General features: G+C 51.9%; 1 protein-coding gene across 1 annotated transcript in view; it reads left to right on the top strand.

Annotated features, from left to right (window-relative positions):
- Positions 1–11,059, top strand: part of LOC120296812 (plexin-A4-like) — a 203,047-nt gene extending 191,988 nt beyond the window's left edge. The window contains exons 29-30 of the mRNA XM_039318823.1: positions 7,203–7,353; positions 9,588–11,059. Of these exons, the coding sequence (XP_039174757.1) occupies positions 7,203–7,353; positions 9,588–9,683 (247 nt within the window). The 3' untranslated portion in view covers positions 9,684–11,059. The remainder of the gene's footprint in view (positions 1–7,202; positions 7,354–9,587) is intronic.
- The last annotated feature ends 3,504 nt before the right edge of the window (positions 11,060–14,563 follow it).

The following is a 14,563-nucleotide window of genomic DNA, read 5'->3' as shown; positions in this document are numbered from 1 at the left end:
GGGCAAGTGCCAAGGCATGGCCCACTGGAGGAGCCTCACTGCCTGCTGAAACCCTTCCCCCGGAGCCCATCAAGCCGGATATGTGAAGTAGGTGGGGGCCATTTGCTGGCCACTTCCAGGCGATGATGCATTTCTTCATTCCTCACAAAGGGTGACCTCTCCCCAGCATGCACCCAGGGGCGGGGCCGACGCGGCAGGGGCTGGTTCCTCGCTGTTTCCAGACCGCCTTGTGGAGCTAAGACTGAACGTGTTTCAGCATAGATGGCCACCACAAAATTGTACATTGGCTCCCGGCCGGCCTGGGCCAGGGCCAAGGCAGCGGGGGCCGTTCCCTCACTGTTTCCAGGGTGGGTTTGCGGGCCACATGAAACCACTTCACGGGCCGCATCCGGCCCCCTGGCCTTATGTTTGACATGTCTGAGATAAGGCTTAAAGCATTTATGGGTGGGGCAGGGTGTCAGATCTCTTGTATGTATGGAACGTGTTCAGTTTAATTTCCATCTTCTGCTGTAAGGAGTTCAGACTTATGGGTCATCCTCAACTTACAGCCACAATTGAGCCCCAAATTTAGGTTGCTAAGGGAGACATTTGTTAAGTGAGTTTTGCTGGGGTGGCCCAGTGGTTAGAATGTTCTATTCCAGGCTGACTCTGCTCACTGCCAGCAGTTCGATTCTGACCGGCTCAAGGTTGACTCAGTCTTCCATCCTTCCGAAGTCAGTAAAATGTGGACCCAGATGGTTGGGGGCAATAGGCTGAAGCTGTAAACTGCTTAGAGAGGGCTGTAAAACACTGTGAAGCGGTATATAAGTCTAAGTGCTATTGCTAACTCTGCCAACTGCCAAGAGTTCGATCCAAACCAGCTCAAAGTGGACTCAGCCTTCCATTCTTCCAAGGTCGTAAAATGAGGACCCAGATTGTTGGGGGGCACCAGGCTGACTCTGTAAACTGCTTATAGAGGGGTGTAAAGCACCGTAAAGTGATATATAAGTCTAACTGCTATTGCTATTTCTACTGCTATTGCCACATTTTATGACCTTCCTTGCCACAATTGTTAAATGAATCAGTGCAGTTGTTAAGTGAGTAACACAGATGTTAAGTGAATCTGGCTTCCCCCTTGAGTTTGCTCGTCAGAAGGTTGCAAAAGGGGATCCCGTGATCCTGGGACACCGCGACCGTCATCAATAGGAGCCAGTTGCCAAACGTCCAGATTTTGATCCCGTAACCATGGGGATACTGCAACAGTTGTGTGAAAAATGGGTGTAAGTCCCTTTTTTTTCAACGCTGTTGTAACTTTGAACGGTTACTAAACGAACCATTGTAAGTCAAGGACCTACCTGTAATACGTTGCTCTCTCCAACATCAGCGGTGTCCCCCTCCAGGTCCCCTTCTCCTAACCTGTGGATCGCTACGGTTTTTGCACCCCAACAATTGTTGACATGACCATCTTTGGACCTATAGGCCAGGCTTGGATTTGAATTAGCTTGATTTTTTTTTTCCGGGGGAGTGTCCTTTATTCTAAAACCACCCAGCTATTGGAGGCAGGCCTGGAGGAAATCAGCTAGCACAGAGGTCTCCAACCTTTTGGGCACCAGGGACCGGTTCCATGGAGAGAGGTTTTTCCGCGGACCGGAGGGTGTGTGGATTTCTGTGCTGCCTGCATCCCGCGGATGGGGCTTTGCTTGTTTGTGCGGACCAGTTGCTGGCATGCCATGGCCCACTACCAGTCCACAGACTGGGGGTTGGGGACCCCTAAGCTAGCAGATACTGATTGAACATTTTGCAATATATACCACAGCTTTGCACGTCACAGCGATAACCCATTGTCAGCCAGCTCTGCCCTCCCTGCTGTTGGAAAGACGGTTAGATCAGGGGCTGTCTTGTTACAGGCTGCAAACACACACACACACAAACACACACACACACACACACACACACAAACAAACAAATGCCCCCTCCCCTTATCATAGATTAGCTTGGATTTGGCAAGCATTCAAGCTATTCTGTTGCCAGCTCTCTAGTCTATGCAACAGGCCGGAAGAAAACTGGGTTTGGATAGTCAATCCGATCATTTGCATTCCTCTCCCAGGAGGGACGTTAAATGGGAACGTTCCACTGGGTTGATTCTGATTCACTGAGTGCCTCAAAGCAGTTCATAAACAGTTCACAACACAGCCCGCCTCTCCAAAGTGGATTATGTCACTGTTGGTTTTCTTGCGCGAGCACCATTCATTTTTAATCGGGTATAATACCCGTGCGCGTTCTCATGTTCCACTCAGCAGGATCAGCGAGCAGGGAATATTTCTAAAGTGCATGACTGCCTTTCAGCAGGTCATTTTGGAGGAGCAGAAGTCACTCTCCTCCTTGCCTGGAACCTACAGTGTTGTGTGGGGGGACTTGGTTTGCCCCCTACAACAGACAAAAGAGCACAGAGAAAACCAACAAAGATGATTAGGGGACTGGAGGCTAAAACATATGAAGAACGGTTGCTGGAATTGGGTATGTCTAGTTTAATGAAGAGAAGGACGAAGGTGACATGATAGCAGTGTTCCAATATATCTGGGACTGCCCCAAAGAAGAGGGAGTCAAGCTATTCTCCAAAGCACCTGAAGGCAGGACAAGAAGCAACTGATGGAAACTAATCAAGGAGAGAAGCAACCTAGAACTAAGGTGGAATTTCCTGACAGTTAGAACAATTAACCAGTGGAACCACCTGCCTCCAGAAGCGGTGAATGCTCCAACACTGGAAGTTTTTAAGAAAAGATCGGACAGCCATTTATCTGAAATGGTATAGGGCAGTGGTGGCGAACCTATGGGACGGGTGCCAGAGGCGGCACTCAGAGCCCTCTCTGTGGGCATATGTGCTGTTGCCCCAGTCCTCAGCCTTCAGCTGGGTTTTATAAAACCTTTTCGCTTTAGGCCTCTGCCGCCGTGTGCAAAAAAAAAAAAAAGGTCCAATCAATCAGTCAATTTCAACTTCTCGCGGGGAAAAAAAAGATCCTGCAAAGTTGGGATTGATTGATTGAACTTTTTAGCCCCACCCAGTCTGCTGTTACTACCACAGCCACGCCCAGCCAATGGGCCACGCCCACCCAATTGGCCACTCCCAGCTAATGGGCCACACCCACCCGGCACCTGGCGATGCATAAGTGGGTTTTGGGTTGCAGTTTGGGCACTCGGTCTCTAAAAGGTTCGCCATCACTGGTATAGGGTTTCCTGCCTGAGCAGGGGGTTGGACTAGATGACCTCCAAGGTCCCTTCCAAACTCTCTTATTCTATATTCTAAACATACTCACCCGTTCCAAAAGAAGAGAATATCTGTAGCTCGGGATTGAACCGTTTTCTACATAAGTACAAAAACACCCTATACCAGTGATGGCGAACCTTTTAGAGACTGAGTGCCCAAACTGCAACCTAAACCCCACTTATTTATCGCTGGGTGCCAGGTGGGCATGGCCCACTGGGTGGGCATGGCTGTGGTGGTCATGGCAGATTGGGTGGCTGTGGTCAAGATGGGCGTGGTCACCTCAATGTTGCTCATGGGGATGGATGCCTGGAGGGGTGGGCAGGGTTGGGGGAGATTCAGGGGGTCTCTGGCAGGTGGGCGGTAGGCAGGAGGCTTGTCCTGCAGGGTGAGGCGAGGCAGGGCGGGGGTGCCATTGCCACGGGACAAGGCAAGGGCTGGGGTGGCTGCTGCCTGACACCGTTGGCCCCCACACACAGAGGCCAGCGAGCGCATGGGGCCCGACGGTGTCCGTCAACTGCCACAGCCTGCCAGCCCCTCGACTAGCACCTTCTGAGGCTCTGCAGCCTGCAGCCAGCAATTCAAAGAAGCCACCTCTGAGCTGGATGGCCGGTCAACAGCTGAGGAGGCAATGCAGTGGGTCGTGCCTGAGAAAAGGAGAGCATGTGAGGCCAGGAGGAATGGGACAGAGGGAGGGAAACCAGCTGTGCCGGGATGCATCTGGCCACGTGGGACCTCGGCGAGTTAGCGGGCGGCTGGTTGAAGAGGGACAGTGCCGTCTCTGGGGCATGGCACGCATGCCCACAGAGAGGGCTCTGAGTGCCGCCTCTGGCACGCGTGCCATAGGTTCGCCACCACTGCCCTATAAAAAATGAAAAATAACAAGAGGAAAAACAATAAAATAATAACACACACACACATCCCACACACACTACTCCAGCGACAACCCCCGATTCAATGTTCTTGCCGGAGCAGTGCCTGCCTCATTTTAGCAACAGAAATTTGGAGCCCAGGTGTAGTCGTACGTCAAGGACTACGTGTCCTGAAATTAGACTGAGGTCACAAATTGTTCATTTCTATTTTAAAGTCCCTTTGGCAGGGGTGACCGTCGAACAAAGGGAAGGAACCAAACTCTGCAGGTGACTTTGATGGCTTCACCTGTCCTCGATTTCAGCTCCTGCTTTTTTTACTTTTTTCCCCCCCTTCTCTCTCTCTGCGGACATCCAAACTCTGGATGCTCCTGGGGGGAACGACGGCGGCGTGTGGAACACGTGCCGCTCTTTCTCGGCAGGCGTGCGAAACGTCAGATTGCGGGAATTAAAAATGTAAATGATGGCGTCTAATTAACCAGTTGACAGCGGAGCCCAGCTGCCGGTGACAGTGACAGATTACCTTCTGCAAATCTTGTCCTCCACGGCCCAAACAGACTTAAAAGCCGGGGAGAAGCAGGGGACACCCCTGAAGTAGCAGCTTCCTGAAAAAGCCCAGGTCCCCACGCACAAATCTTTGCGCCGCATTAGGAGGATGTCAAAGCCCTGTTAGCTGCAATAAGCTGTTGCAGCTGAGAGCAAACAACGATTGTTCTCACAACCCTGCTCACTAAATCCCTCCATTTTCTACACGGCTAAGCTCTCAACTTATGAACCAAAGTGGGACTAGAATTTTCGTTGTTAAGCAAGGCGGGCGTTGAGTGAGCAGGGCCCGATTTTATGACCCTTTGGGCCCGTGGTTGGTAAGTGAATCACTGCGGTTGTTAAGCGAGCCGTATGGTCGTTAAGCGAATCCAGATTCCCCCCTTGACTGCTTGGCTGAATCTGGCTGGGGAAAGTCGTAGATGGAGATCACAGGACTCCCACCCCCTGCGCGATCCTGCAACCATCGTAAATACCGATCAGTTGTCAATTGCCTGAATTTTGATCCCATGATACAGGGGGATTCTGTAACAGTTGTAAGGACATGAACTGACCAGACCACAGCTCAATACCGGGCTGTGCCCGATTCAGAACTGGGCTGCATGAGTAATTGGCTGGTACACGTGTGCTGCTTGACTTGCGCAAGCGACAGGCTGGTTCCCCTCTCCCTCCCTCCGGTTGGGCCGCCAAGCCATAAAGGTTGGGCACCAGAAATGGGGAATCCGTGGGCCTGTATCTTTTCTTGGGGTCATCTAGATCAGAGGTCCCCAACCTTTTGGGCACCAGGGACCGGGGTCCGTGGAGAGAGGTGTTTCCACGGACTGGAGGGTGCATGGTTTTGTGTGCTGCCTGCATCCCGCGGATGGGGCTTTGCTTTTTTGTGCGGACCGGTTGCTGGCATGCCGCGGCCCAGTACTGATGCACGGACCGGGGTTTGGGAACCCCTGGTCTAGATCTTCTTCTGTTGACTAACACTGGAAAGGATGAGCAAAACGTATTCTTGGAAGAGTGGGAGCGCGTTAGCGAAATGGAAATAAAGAGGGAATGTGTGCTAATGGGGCAACTTTGGAGTGCTCAATGTCAAGGTTCCAACTGACAGACCCAAACAAACAGACACCTTTGAGACATAGAATTCCCCTTCCCATCCCTGAACAATTAGGTGCAATTACATTGTTATGAGAAAATGTCTCTGAATAGAGTCGGACACCTGATGAATCGTCCTTGATTCTCAAGGTCTGCCTCCTTTACCTTTGTAGCCTGCATTCCAATTCCCCATCCTCCCCCCAAGTTCATTGGCAAGTTAAGAAGCGATACTTGTTGCACCAGGAAAGCAAACATCAAGCTGGACACTCAGTTCTCAATACACTTTATCAAAACTTCTCGCAATGGATGGGAACTAATCAAGGACAAAACCCACGTAGAACCGAGGAGGAATTTCCCAACAAAGAGAACATTTAATTTCAGTGGATTGACTGGCCTCCAGAACTTGTGAATGCTCCAACACTGAAGAGTTTGGACAGTCATTTGTCCGAAATGGTATAGGGCAGTGATGGCGAACCTTTTAGAGCAGCGGTTCTCAACCTATGGGTCACGACCCCATTTGGGGTCGATCGACCTCTTTTGCGGGGTTGCCAAAGGCGGCGATCCGCCATTTTGTCCCCTCTGGGGGCGCGCCGCGCCTCCGGGGGGCGGTGCCGTGCACGCGCGCCACGCATGGGGGCGCCGCCGCACCTCCGGGGGGTGGCGCCGCGCATGCGCGCCACGCGTGGGGGGCCCCGCCACGCATGCGCGCCGCGCGTGGGGCCCCGCCCCCATGCGCGCTGTGTGGGGGCGGCGCCGCGCCGCGCATGCGCATAACGTTTGTGGACAGGGGTCGCCATCACACAAACGTTGAGAACCGCTGTTTTAGAGACTGAGTGTCCAAAAACCGCCCCCCCACCCCTGTCCCTGCTCTGCCTTGTCCACTGGGCCACCCACCACCTCCACGGTCCCCCACAGATCACCCAGGCAGCCCAGCAGCGCCATGGCAGTCACGTCCTCTGCCCATGCCCCGCAGCATCATCTGCGCGCGACGTGGCCCAAGAGCAGAGTCTTGTCCCTGCTGCCCAGTTACCATGTCCTTGGCTGCGCTGCTTTGCGTGGGCCTCGCCCAGGGGCGAATCTCCTCTGGGGGGGGTTGCTGATGAGGAGGGGGCCGTGGGAGGAGGCAGGGCTGGGGAGACGGTGCGTGTGCCCACAGAGAGGGCTCCGAGTGCCGCCTCTGGCACCCGTGCCATAGGTTCACCACCACTGGTATAGGTTCTCCTGCATGACAGGGGGTTGAGCTAGAAGACCTCCAACGTCCCTTCCAATTCTGTTATTCTGTTGTAGGTGCTCCAACCTTGGAGGCGTTCAAGAAGAGACTGGGCAGTCATTTGTCCAGAACGATATAGGGTCTCCTGCTTAACAGGCGTTGGACTAGAAGACCTCCAAGGTCTGTTATTCTGTTCTCTGTACATCAAGCCTTTTTTTTATGGGGGTCTCACCCTTTTCGTTTTATTCCCCACCAGGTACTACTCAGATATAGGCAAGATGCCAGCGATTAGCGACCAGGATATGAATGCGTATCTAGCTGAGCAATCACGTATGCACATGAACGAGTTCAACAGCATGAGCGCACTCTCCGAGATCTACTCGTACGTGGGCAAGTACAGCGAAGAGGTGAGCGTGGGGCGGTGAGGCCTGGCTGTCCCAAAGGGTGAACTGACATTTTGTTTTGGCCTTCAGCCACTTCTGTGGCGTTCTTGTGAAATAAAAGCCGGAGGACCATTGTTGTTTCGCAATTGGTTGTCTTTCGATTCCAGGCATAAACGTTCTGCAAATCGTTTCCTGGAATTTTCTGGAATAAAGTTTCTCTACCTCAGCATATTTAGATGGGTGGACTTAACAGGGCTGGTTGGGGGATTCTGGGAGTTGAAGTCCACTCATCTTTTTCAGGAACCAACATGACTTCCTTGTTTTTCTTTGAAGACGTTTCGCTTCTCATCCCAGAAGCTTCTTCAGCTGTGATTGGATGGTGGGGAACGGGAAGACTTATACTCCTTGCAGACAGCTGGTCATTTGCATTCTTTTAGAGCAGGGGCCCCCAACCTATAGGCCACAGCCTAGTATCGGGCTGTGGGCTCTTGGCCAGTGGGCTGTGGAAATGGCTGGCCAGGGCATGCACACGTGAGCGCTTATTCCCTCCAACTCATGCCCACGGGCCCATTTGCATATACACGTAGGTCTGAACGGGGACACTAGCGCGGGTGTGTGTGCGTGCACCATTTGAGCATGCGTGAACAGGCCGCTAGCACGGATGTGTGCAGGGCCCATTTGTGCATGCATGAATGGGCGCTAGCTGCCGTGGGGATGTGCAACCATTCGCACATGTGCATGGTGCCAGCGCATGCCACATGCCCGAACACGGCCACTACTACTGCACCAGTGGACATGACCCCATTTGCGTGCGTTCGTGCATGCAGTAATTTGGAAGCTTTCCCCTCTGGGCTGCCAGAAAGGTTGGAGAACTCTGTTCTAGAGAGTCGTCAAGGCCATTTGAAAGTTTATCTGTTCCTAGAAGGCTCCACACCCATTTGCACCACTCAGGTGACCTTGGGAGCGTAATGACTCCAGGCTGATTCCTCTCTTGACGACTCCTCCACGCTTTGCCTCTCCTTCTCCTACAACTCATGCTTACGGACCTCTAAGACAGAGTCCCCAGCCTTTCTTGGTTGGTGGATCGGAGGTAAAGGGAGGAGGAAGCATTTTATGCGTGTGCACGCACACAACGCAGATAGGGTGGCGCTAGCCCTGCCCCATTTTGTGCCATATGATGCACTGTTTTCACACTAAGTGGCGCAGCGCCTCATTTTCAACACAGCCGTGGTGCTAGCACAAGTGGGGGTGAGTGCCCACACACGTCCGTGCACTGGCCAGCCTGTCCCGCAGCCCGGTAGCCAGCAGACCATAGCCTTGTAGTGGACCCTGGCCCACAGGTTGGGAACCCCTGCTCTAAGATGTATCCATCCATACATCCATACTGTCATGCCTCTGTCGGAGCCTGAATCTGTAGAGGAAAATGAACTGGAACGGGACCCTGTGGAGGGCGAGCGAGAGGTGTCTGTGGCTTCAGAGGAATGTGGGGAAGATCAGGCCAGGGCAGGCCAGGACCCTTCAGGATTGGGACAGGAGGAACAGGAGAGGCAGAGTTCAGGCAATGAGCAAGGGCCACCCCCTCCTGATCCTAGAGCACGGAGAGTGGAGAGAAGGAGGGAACAACGCAGGCAGGCTCAGCTACTTGGGAGGAGAGCGTCCGGCCCTTCTCCACAAGGCACACCTGGAGACTGGGATTTAAGGAGACACTGTGTGGAGAGGTATTTGTCAGGAACAAATGCTGATTCCTTGGAGTTTTGTGTGTTGTTGCTGATCTCTTGTTCTGTGACTTCTGTTTGGAAACCTGGAAACTCGGACCATTGGATTGACTGACCACGTTACTTGAATGTTGAAAGACCTCGGACTGTATTTCGGCTTCTCTCTTTTGAAAATTGCTCAGGCAAGCTAGGATTCAAACAGCAGTTTATGTTGTCTTCCTTGTTATCTCTATGGCCTTGAGTACTTCCTTATGCTAATCAGACTGTATTTGAACCTACTTTCAGCCAGAGTCAGCGGAAGGGGTGTCTGTGTGTGTTCTTTTGTTGGAGGCTTGCCAGCAAATGTGGGAGCATTTGGGGAAAATTTGGAGCAATAAAAGAACGGCTTGAATTGCCAGCTGACTGCATTGCCTCGGTGCTGTGCCCTGGGTCATCACACATCCATACATCCAGTGCATCCATCCATCCCTTGGGTGGTTCCTTTCAGCTGGACACGAGTCCCGTCCACTACTAACGCCTTTCTCCTGTCTCCCTTTTCCACAGATCCTAGGAGCCCTGGATCAGGACGACCAAGCCGGCAAGCAGAAACTCACCTACAAACTTGAACAAGTTGTAACCCTCATGAGCATAGACAGCTGAGAACTGCCCCCCCCCACTAGAGGACTTTTCCGGGAGGGATTGACACAAGCAAATGAACACACACGTACACATACTCACAAACACAAAAGACAAAAAAAAAACCAAGCCGTGCCTCAGTCCAGTTTTTTCATCAAGTGCAAGTTTCCAACTGGCTGCCAAGGAGAGCTACCAGAAGACGCTTTGAAGTCTCCGAGCCTCGCCCGCCGGACCCACCAACCCCGAGGAACACGTCCTCAAGGATTTGAGGAACATCTCTAAGGAGGACTCCCCAAAGACAGGGAAGGTCCAGGTGGGGGTCCCCGAGGTTCCTCTTTGGTGGCAACCAGAATGTACCGCTGCCTGCTCCATGAACCGAGTGGGAGTAACGTTGGGGTTCACCTCCATCATGCTTTGCTGCTTTGAGGGCACGCCGTCCTGGGGCTCACCCGTGCCGAACGGAGCCCAGGGTTCACGCAGAAGCTGTGCCAGGAGAGATTTCCTCTCTTGCCTTCAGACATCCCCACCAGTGTGTGGGGTGGGGGAAAAAAAACCCTACAAAACTTCTTCTCCAGTGGCTGCCTCTCCTCAGTCTTTGCCCTCCAGAAGAGGAATGGAGAGGTTGCTGCAGAGGAACGTCATGGATAGAAGGCCCTCAGCGACCTGTGAACCGAGGGGATTGTCCACCGATCTCTGGAGATTGGGTGGGGAAGGGAAGTCAGCCTTTCCCCTCTTCCCCTCTTCTGATTTTTCATACGGTTTCCTTCTTTTTTTTTCTGTTCAGTTTGGTTTGGGGGATCAATCATGGTTACTTGCGTTGTCACGGAAAGAGAGCTGCTTCTCGCAATCCTAGGTCATCCGCATCCCCACCCGTTCCTTCTCCTGTTACGTCGACAAGCACCCCAGATCCTTTTGCTTCTCCTCCTTAAACCAGCAATGTCGTCTCTGCTGGGGAAAAGGCAGCTCAACCTGAGTTGGGGCCTGCCCTTGAAGACGCCCCAAAGGGTATCTCCCGTTTTCTCTCTCTGGACTGCCTTCCTAAACCACCAGGCCCAGCCGAGGCCCAGAAATAAGAGCCAGCGTTATGGATAAGGCCGAGGCCCCGAGCCTGGAATTGGAGGTGGGGAGGTTGAAGATAAAAGAGTTTGTTATTTTGAGTTGTTGGTGTGTGTGTTTGTGTCGTAACCATGCCTTTCCCAACGAAATGGAAGTTGCGATGGCCATAATAGGATCTGTTCGATTTCCTACCGGGTCTTCCTCTGCGGAACCATCATTACAGCTGGGATAATCAGTCAATCAGAATAGAGCTGGAAGGGACCTTGGAGGTCTTCTAGTCCAGCCCCTTGCTTAAGCAGGAGACCTTATACCATTTCAGACAGGTGACTGTCCAGTCTTTTCTTAAAAACCTCCAGTGATGGAGCACCCACGATTTCTGGTGGCATGCTGTTCCACTGGTTGATTTTTCTCACTGTTAGGAAGCTTCTCCTTAATTCCAGGTTTCTTCCCTCCCTTTCTTCCTTCTTTTACCTTTCTTTCTCTCCTTCCTCCCTCCCTTCCTTTCTTCCTTCTCTACTTTCTTCCTTCTTCCTATTTACCTTTCTCCTTTCCTTCCTTCCTTCCCTCCCTCCCTTCTTTGTTTCCTACTTTCTGCCTTCCACCTCTTATTTTCCTCCCTCCCTTCCTTTCCTTCCTTCCTTCCTTCCTTTCCTATTCCTCCCTCCCTTTTTTCCTTCTTTCATTCTTTCTGCTTTCCACCTCTTATCTTCCTTCCTTCCTTCCTTCCTTTCTTCTTTCCTTCCTTCCTTCCTTTCCTATTCCTCCCTTTTTCCTTCTTTCCTACTTTCTGCTTTCCACCTCTTATCTTCCTTCCTTCCTTTCTTCTTTCTTTCCTTCCTTCCTTCCTTTCCTATTCCTCCCTCCCTTTTTTCCTTCTTTCCTACTTTCTGCTTTCCACCTCTTATCTTCCTCCCTTCCTTCCTTCCTTCCTTCCTTCCTTCCTTCCTTCCTTCCTTCCTTCCTTCTTTCCTTCCTTCCTTTCTTCCTCAAAACAATTCTGATTTGATCCAAGAAAACATCTTACACTTCTCTGTGCCAATAATAACAGCTCCAAACTACGGTAGCTGTGATCAAATCACTCCGTTTCTGAATTCAGTGTTCCACAACTTCTTTCTCCACTTTTCTGTCTCATTTTCCTACAAATTCCGCTGAGACCTCGGTTCCCCAACTGTGCATTTGCACGGACTCGGGCCATCTAAAGCAGGAGTCCCCAACCCCCCGTCTGTGGACCGGTACCGGGCCACGGCACGCCAGCAACCGGTCCGCACAAACAAGCAAAGCCCCATCCGTGGCATGCAGGCAGCACACAAAACCACGCACCCTCCTGTCTGCGGTAAACCTCTCTCCACGGAACCCGGTCCCTGGTGCCCGAAAGGTTGGGGTCCTCTGATCTAAAGCGTCTTCTCATTTTAAATAAATCCAGAGCTGTGTGAAATTTAGCAAGCTGTAGATCAGACATGTCAAACACAAGGCCCGGGGGCCGGATGCGGCCCGCGAAGTGGTTTCATGTGGCCCGCAAAGCCATCCTGGAAATGGAGGGAACAGCCCCCGCTGCCTTGGCCCTGGCCCAGGCCGGCCAGGAGCCAATGTACAATTTTGTGGTGGCCATCTGTGCTGAAACGCATTCAGTCTTAGCTCCACAAGGCCGTCTGGAAACAGCGAGGAACCAGCCCCTGCCGCGTCGGCCCCGTCCTCTGGGTGCATGCTGGGGAGGTGTCACCCTTTGTGAGGAATGAAGAAATGGACCATGCCTTGGAGCTTGCCCCAGTCCCACCCCCTTCTGCCAGAGACCCTCAGATCTGTCCCACTCCTGCCCAGGCCCCCACAGGCCCCCTTGACGCAAACGATGTAGAGCTGGCCACGCCCACCCAGTAGGCCACACCCACTCCAGCCACACCCAGCAAGTAGGCCGCACCCACCCTGGCCACAAACCCCTTCCCCCACTGAGGGCAACCGCAATGCTGATGCGGCCCTCAATGAAATTGAGTTTGACACCCCTGCTGTAGATGGATGCAATTGCTGTCCGTGGAAGCCGGTAGGAAAGTGAAAGAAATCCCAGGGATTAATCTCCCTATTGTTACAGGCAGTCCTCGACTTATAACTGTTCATTTAGTGACCGTTCCAAGCTGCAACAGCGTTGGGAAAAGTGGCTTAACGACTGTTTTTCACGGTTACGACCGTTGCAGCCTCCCCGTGGGCAGGTGATCAAAAATTCAGCCACCTGGCAACCGGCTCCTATTTATGACGGTTGCAGCGTCCCAGATTCACGTGATCCCATTTTACGACCTTCCGACAAGCCAAGTCAATGGGGGGGGAGCCAGGTTCGATTAATGACGACGTTACTAACTTAACCACTGTGGTGATTCGCTTAGCAACTGTAGGAAGAAAAGTCGTAAAGATGGGGCCAAAGATACCTGTCTTGCTTAGCAAGGTAAATTGTGGTCGTAAGTTGAGGACTGTCTATGTGAGAAATTTTGCCTTCAGTAGACCTGGGGGTTTTTTTTGTTCAAAAGCTTGACTATAATTCTGGATATGTTTTGTCCGATGTGCTGGTGGTTTAAAAGTTTGGCAGCCCCCAAACTTCTCATTTAATTTTTTTAATTTTTTCATGGTGGATCGTTCTCCCGTGGGATACCGTCTCGCTCCTACCCTGCCCGTTTGCTGGTTTATGGTTTATTGTATGAAGTGACACTAGAACAGTGGTTCTCCACCTGTGGGTCGGGAGCCCATTTGGGGTCGAACGACCATTTCACGGGGGTCGCCAAACAACGCAGTCCGCCATTTTTTCCCCCTTTTCCTTAGCTTTATCAGTTATCAGGTTTATTTTGTTTTCGCTTTTTTTTTGCTGTCTTCTTCCAAATCATCTTCGTATTCACTTTTACTGTGGTTCTGATGTTGCTCTGTCGATAGAAATTCTCTGTGTGTGTGTGTTTCTCTATTCTCCTTCTCTGTCTGTCTGTCTCTCTCTGCCTTTCTCTCTCTGTGTCTCTCTGTCTGTGTCTGTCTAAGGCAGCGGTTCTCCACCTGTGGGTCGGGACCCCATTTGGGGTCGAACGACCATTTCACGGGGGTCGCCAAACAACGCAGTCCGCCATTTTTTCCCCCTTTTCCTTAGCTGTGCTCCTCCCTTTTATTCTATTGGCTTTTGAAAGCCAATCGAATAGACTCTCTTGAATAGAGTCTAATTCTATTGGCTTTCCAAAGCCAATAGGAATTGTCCAGGCTGTCTCTGCCCTGCTGAGCCCGCCAAAAGTCCCAGTCTGCAAACGGTGCTGCACCCGTTGAGTAGTCCCCGACTTACGACCGGTTGAGTAGTCCTCAACTTACGACCGGTTGGGGGTCGCGGCATTCAAAAGGTTGAGAACCACTGCACTAGAAGATGAGGCAGTTTGGTAACCGGGCTTAACGTGTTGTGCTTCAGAGAGCATGACGGGGTTCACACAGCTTCCTCAGCCTGTGAAATCAACGCATCTGTGTGTCTTGAATGGTAGGATGACCACATGGGACACAAAATAAGCCGAGATTAACCCTAAGCAGGTTCACCGGGTATGTGAATGGAGATGCCTGATCCATAAAGATCTTGATGTGTGTGTGTGTGTGTGTGTGTGTGTGTGTTATTTAATCACCTTCAACGTGGTTGGCTTAAGGCTCAATCCAGAAAAATTCAAGGACCCAGGTAAAATTTAGGGTTCTATCCTACATCCCAAAAATGTGTTTTTTTCCCCCCAGGAAGCAACTGGACTTTCTGGTTTTTCTCTGAAGACGTTTCCCTTCTCATCCCAGAAGCTTCTTCAGCTCTGAGAGGGAGACGCTGAAGAAGAGCTGAAGAAGTTCCTGGGATGAGAAGC

Source organism: Crotalus tigris, unplaced genomic scaffold (assembly GCF_016545835.1).
Source record: "Crotalus tigris isolate CLP2741 ecotype Arizona unplaced genomic scaffold, ASM1654583v1 scf7180000021570.357645, whole genome shotgun sequence".
Classification (NCBI taxonomy): Eukaryota; Metazoa; Chordata; class Lepidosauria; order Squamata; family Viperidae; genus Crotalus; species Crotalus tigris.
This window is presented reverse-complemented; position numbering and strand designations above follow the sequence as displayed.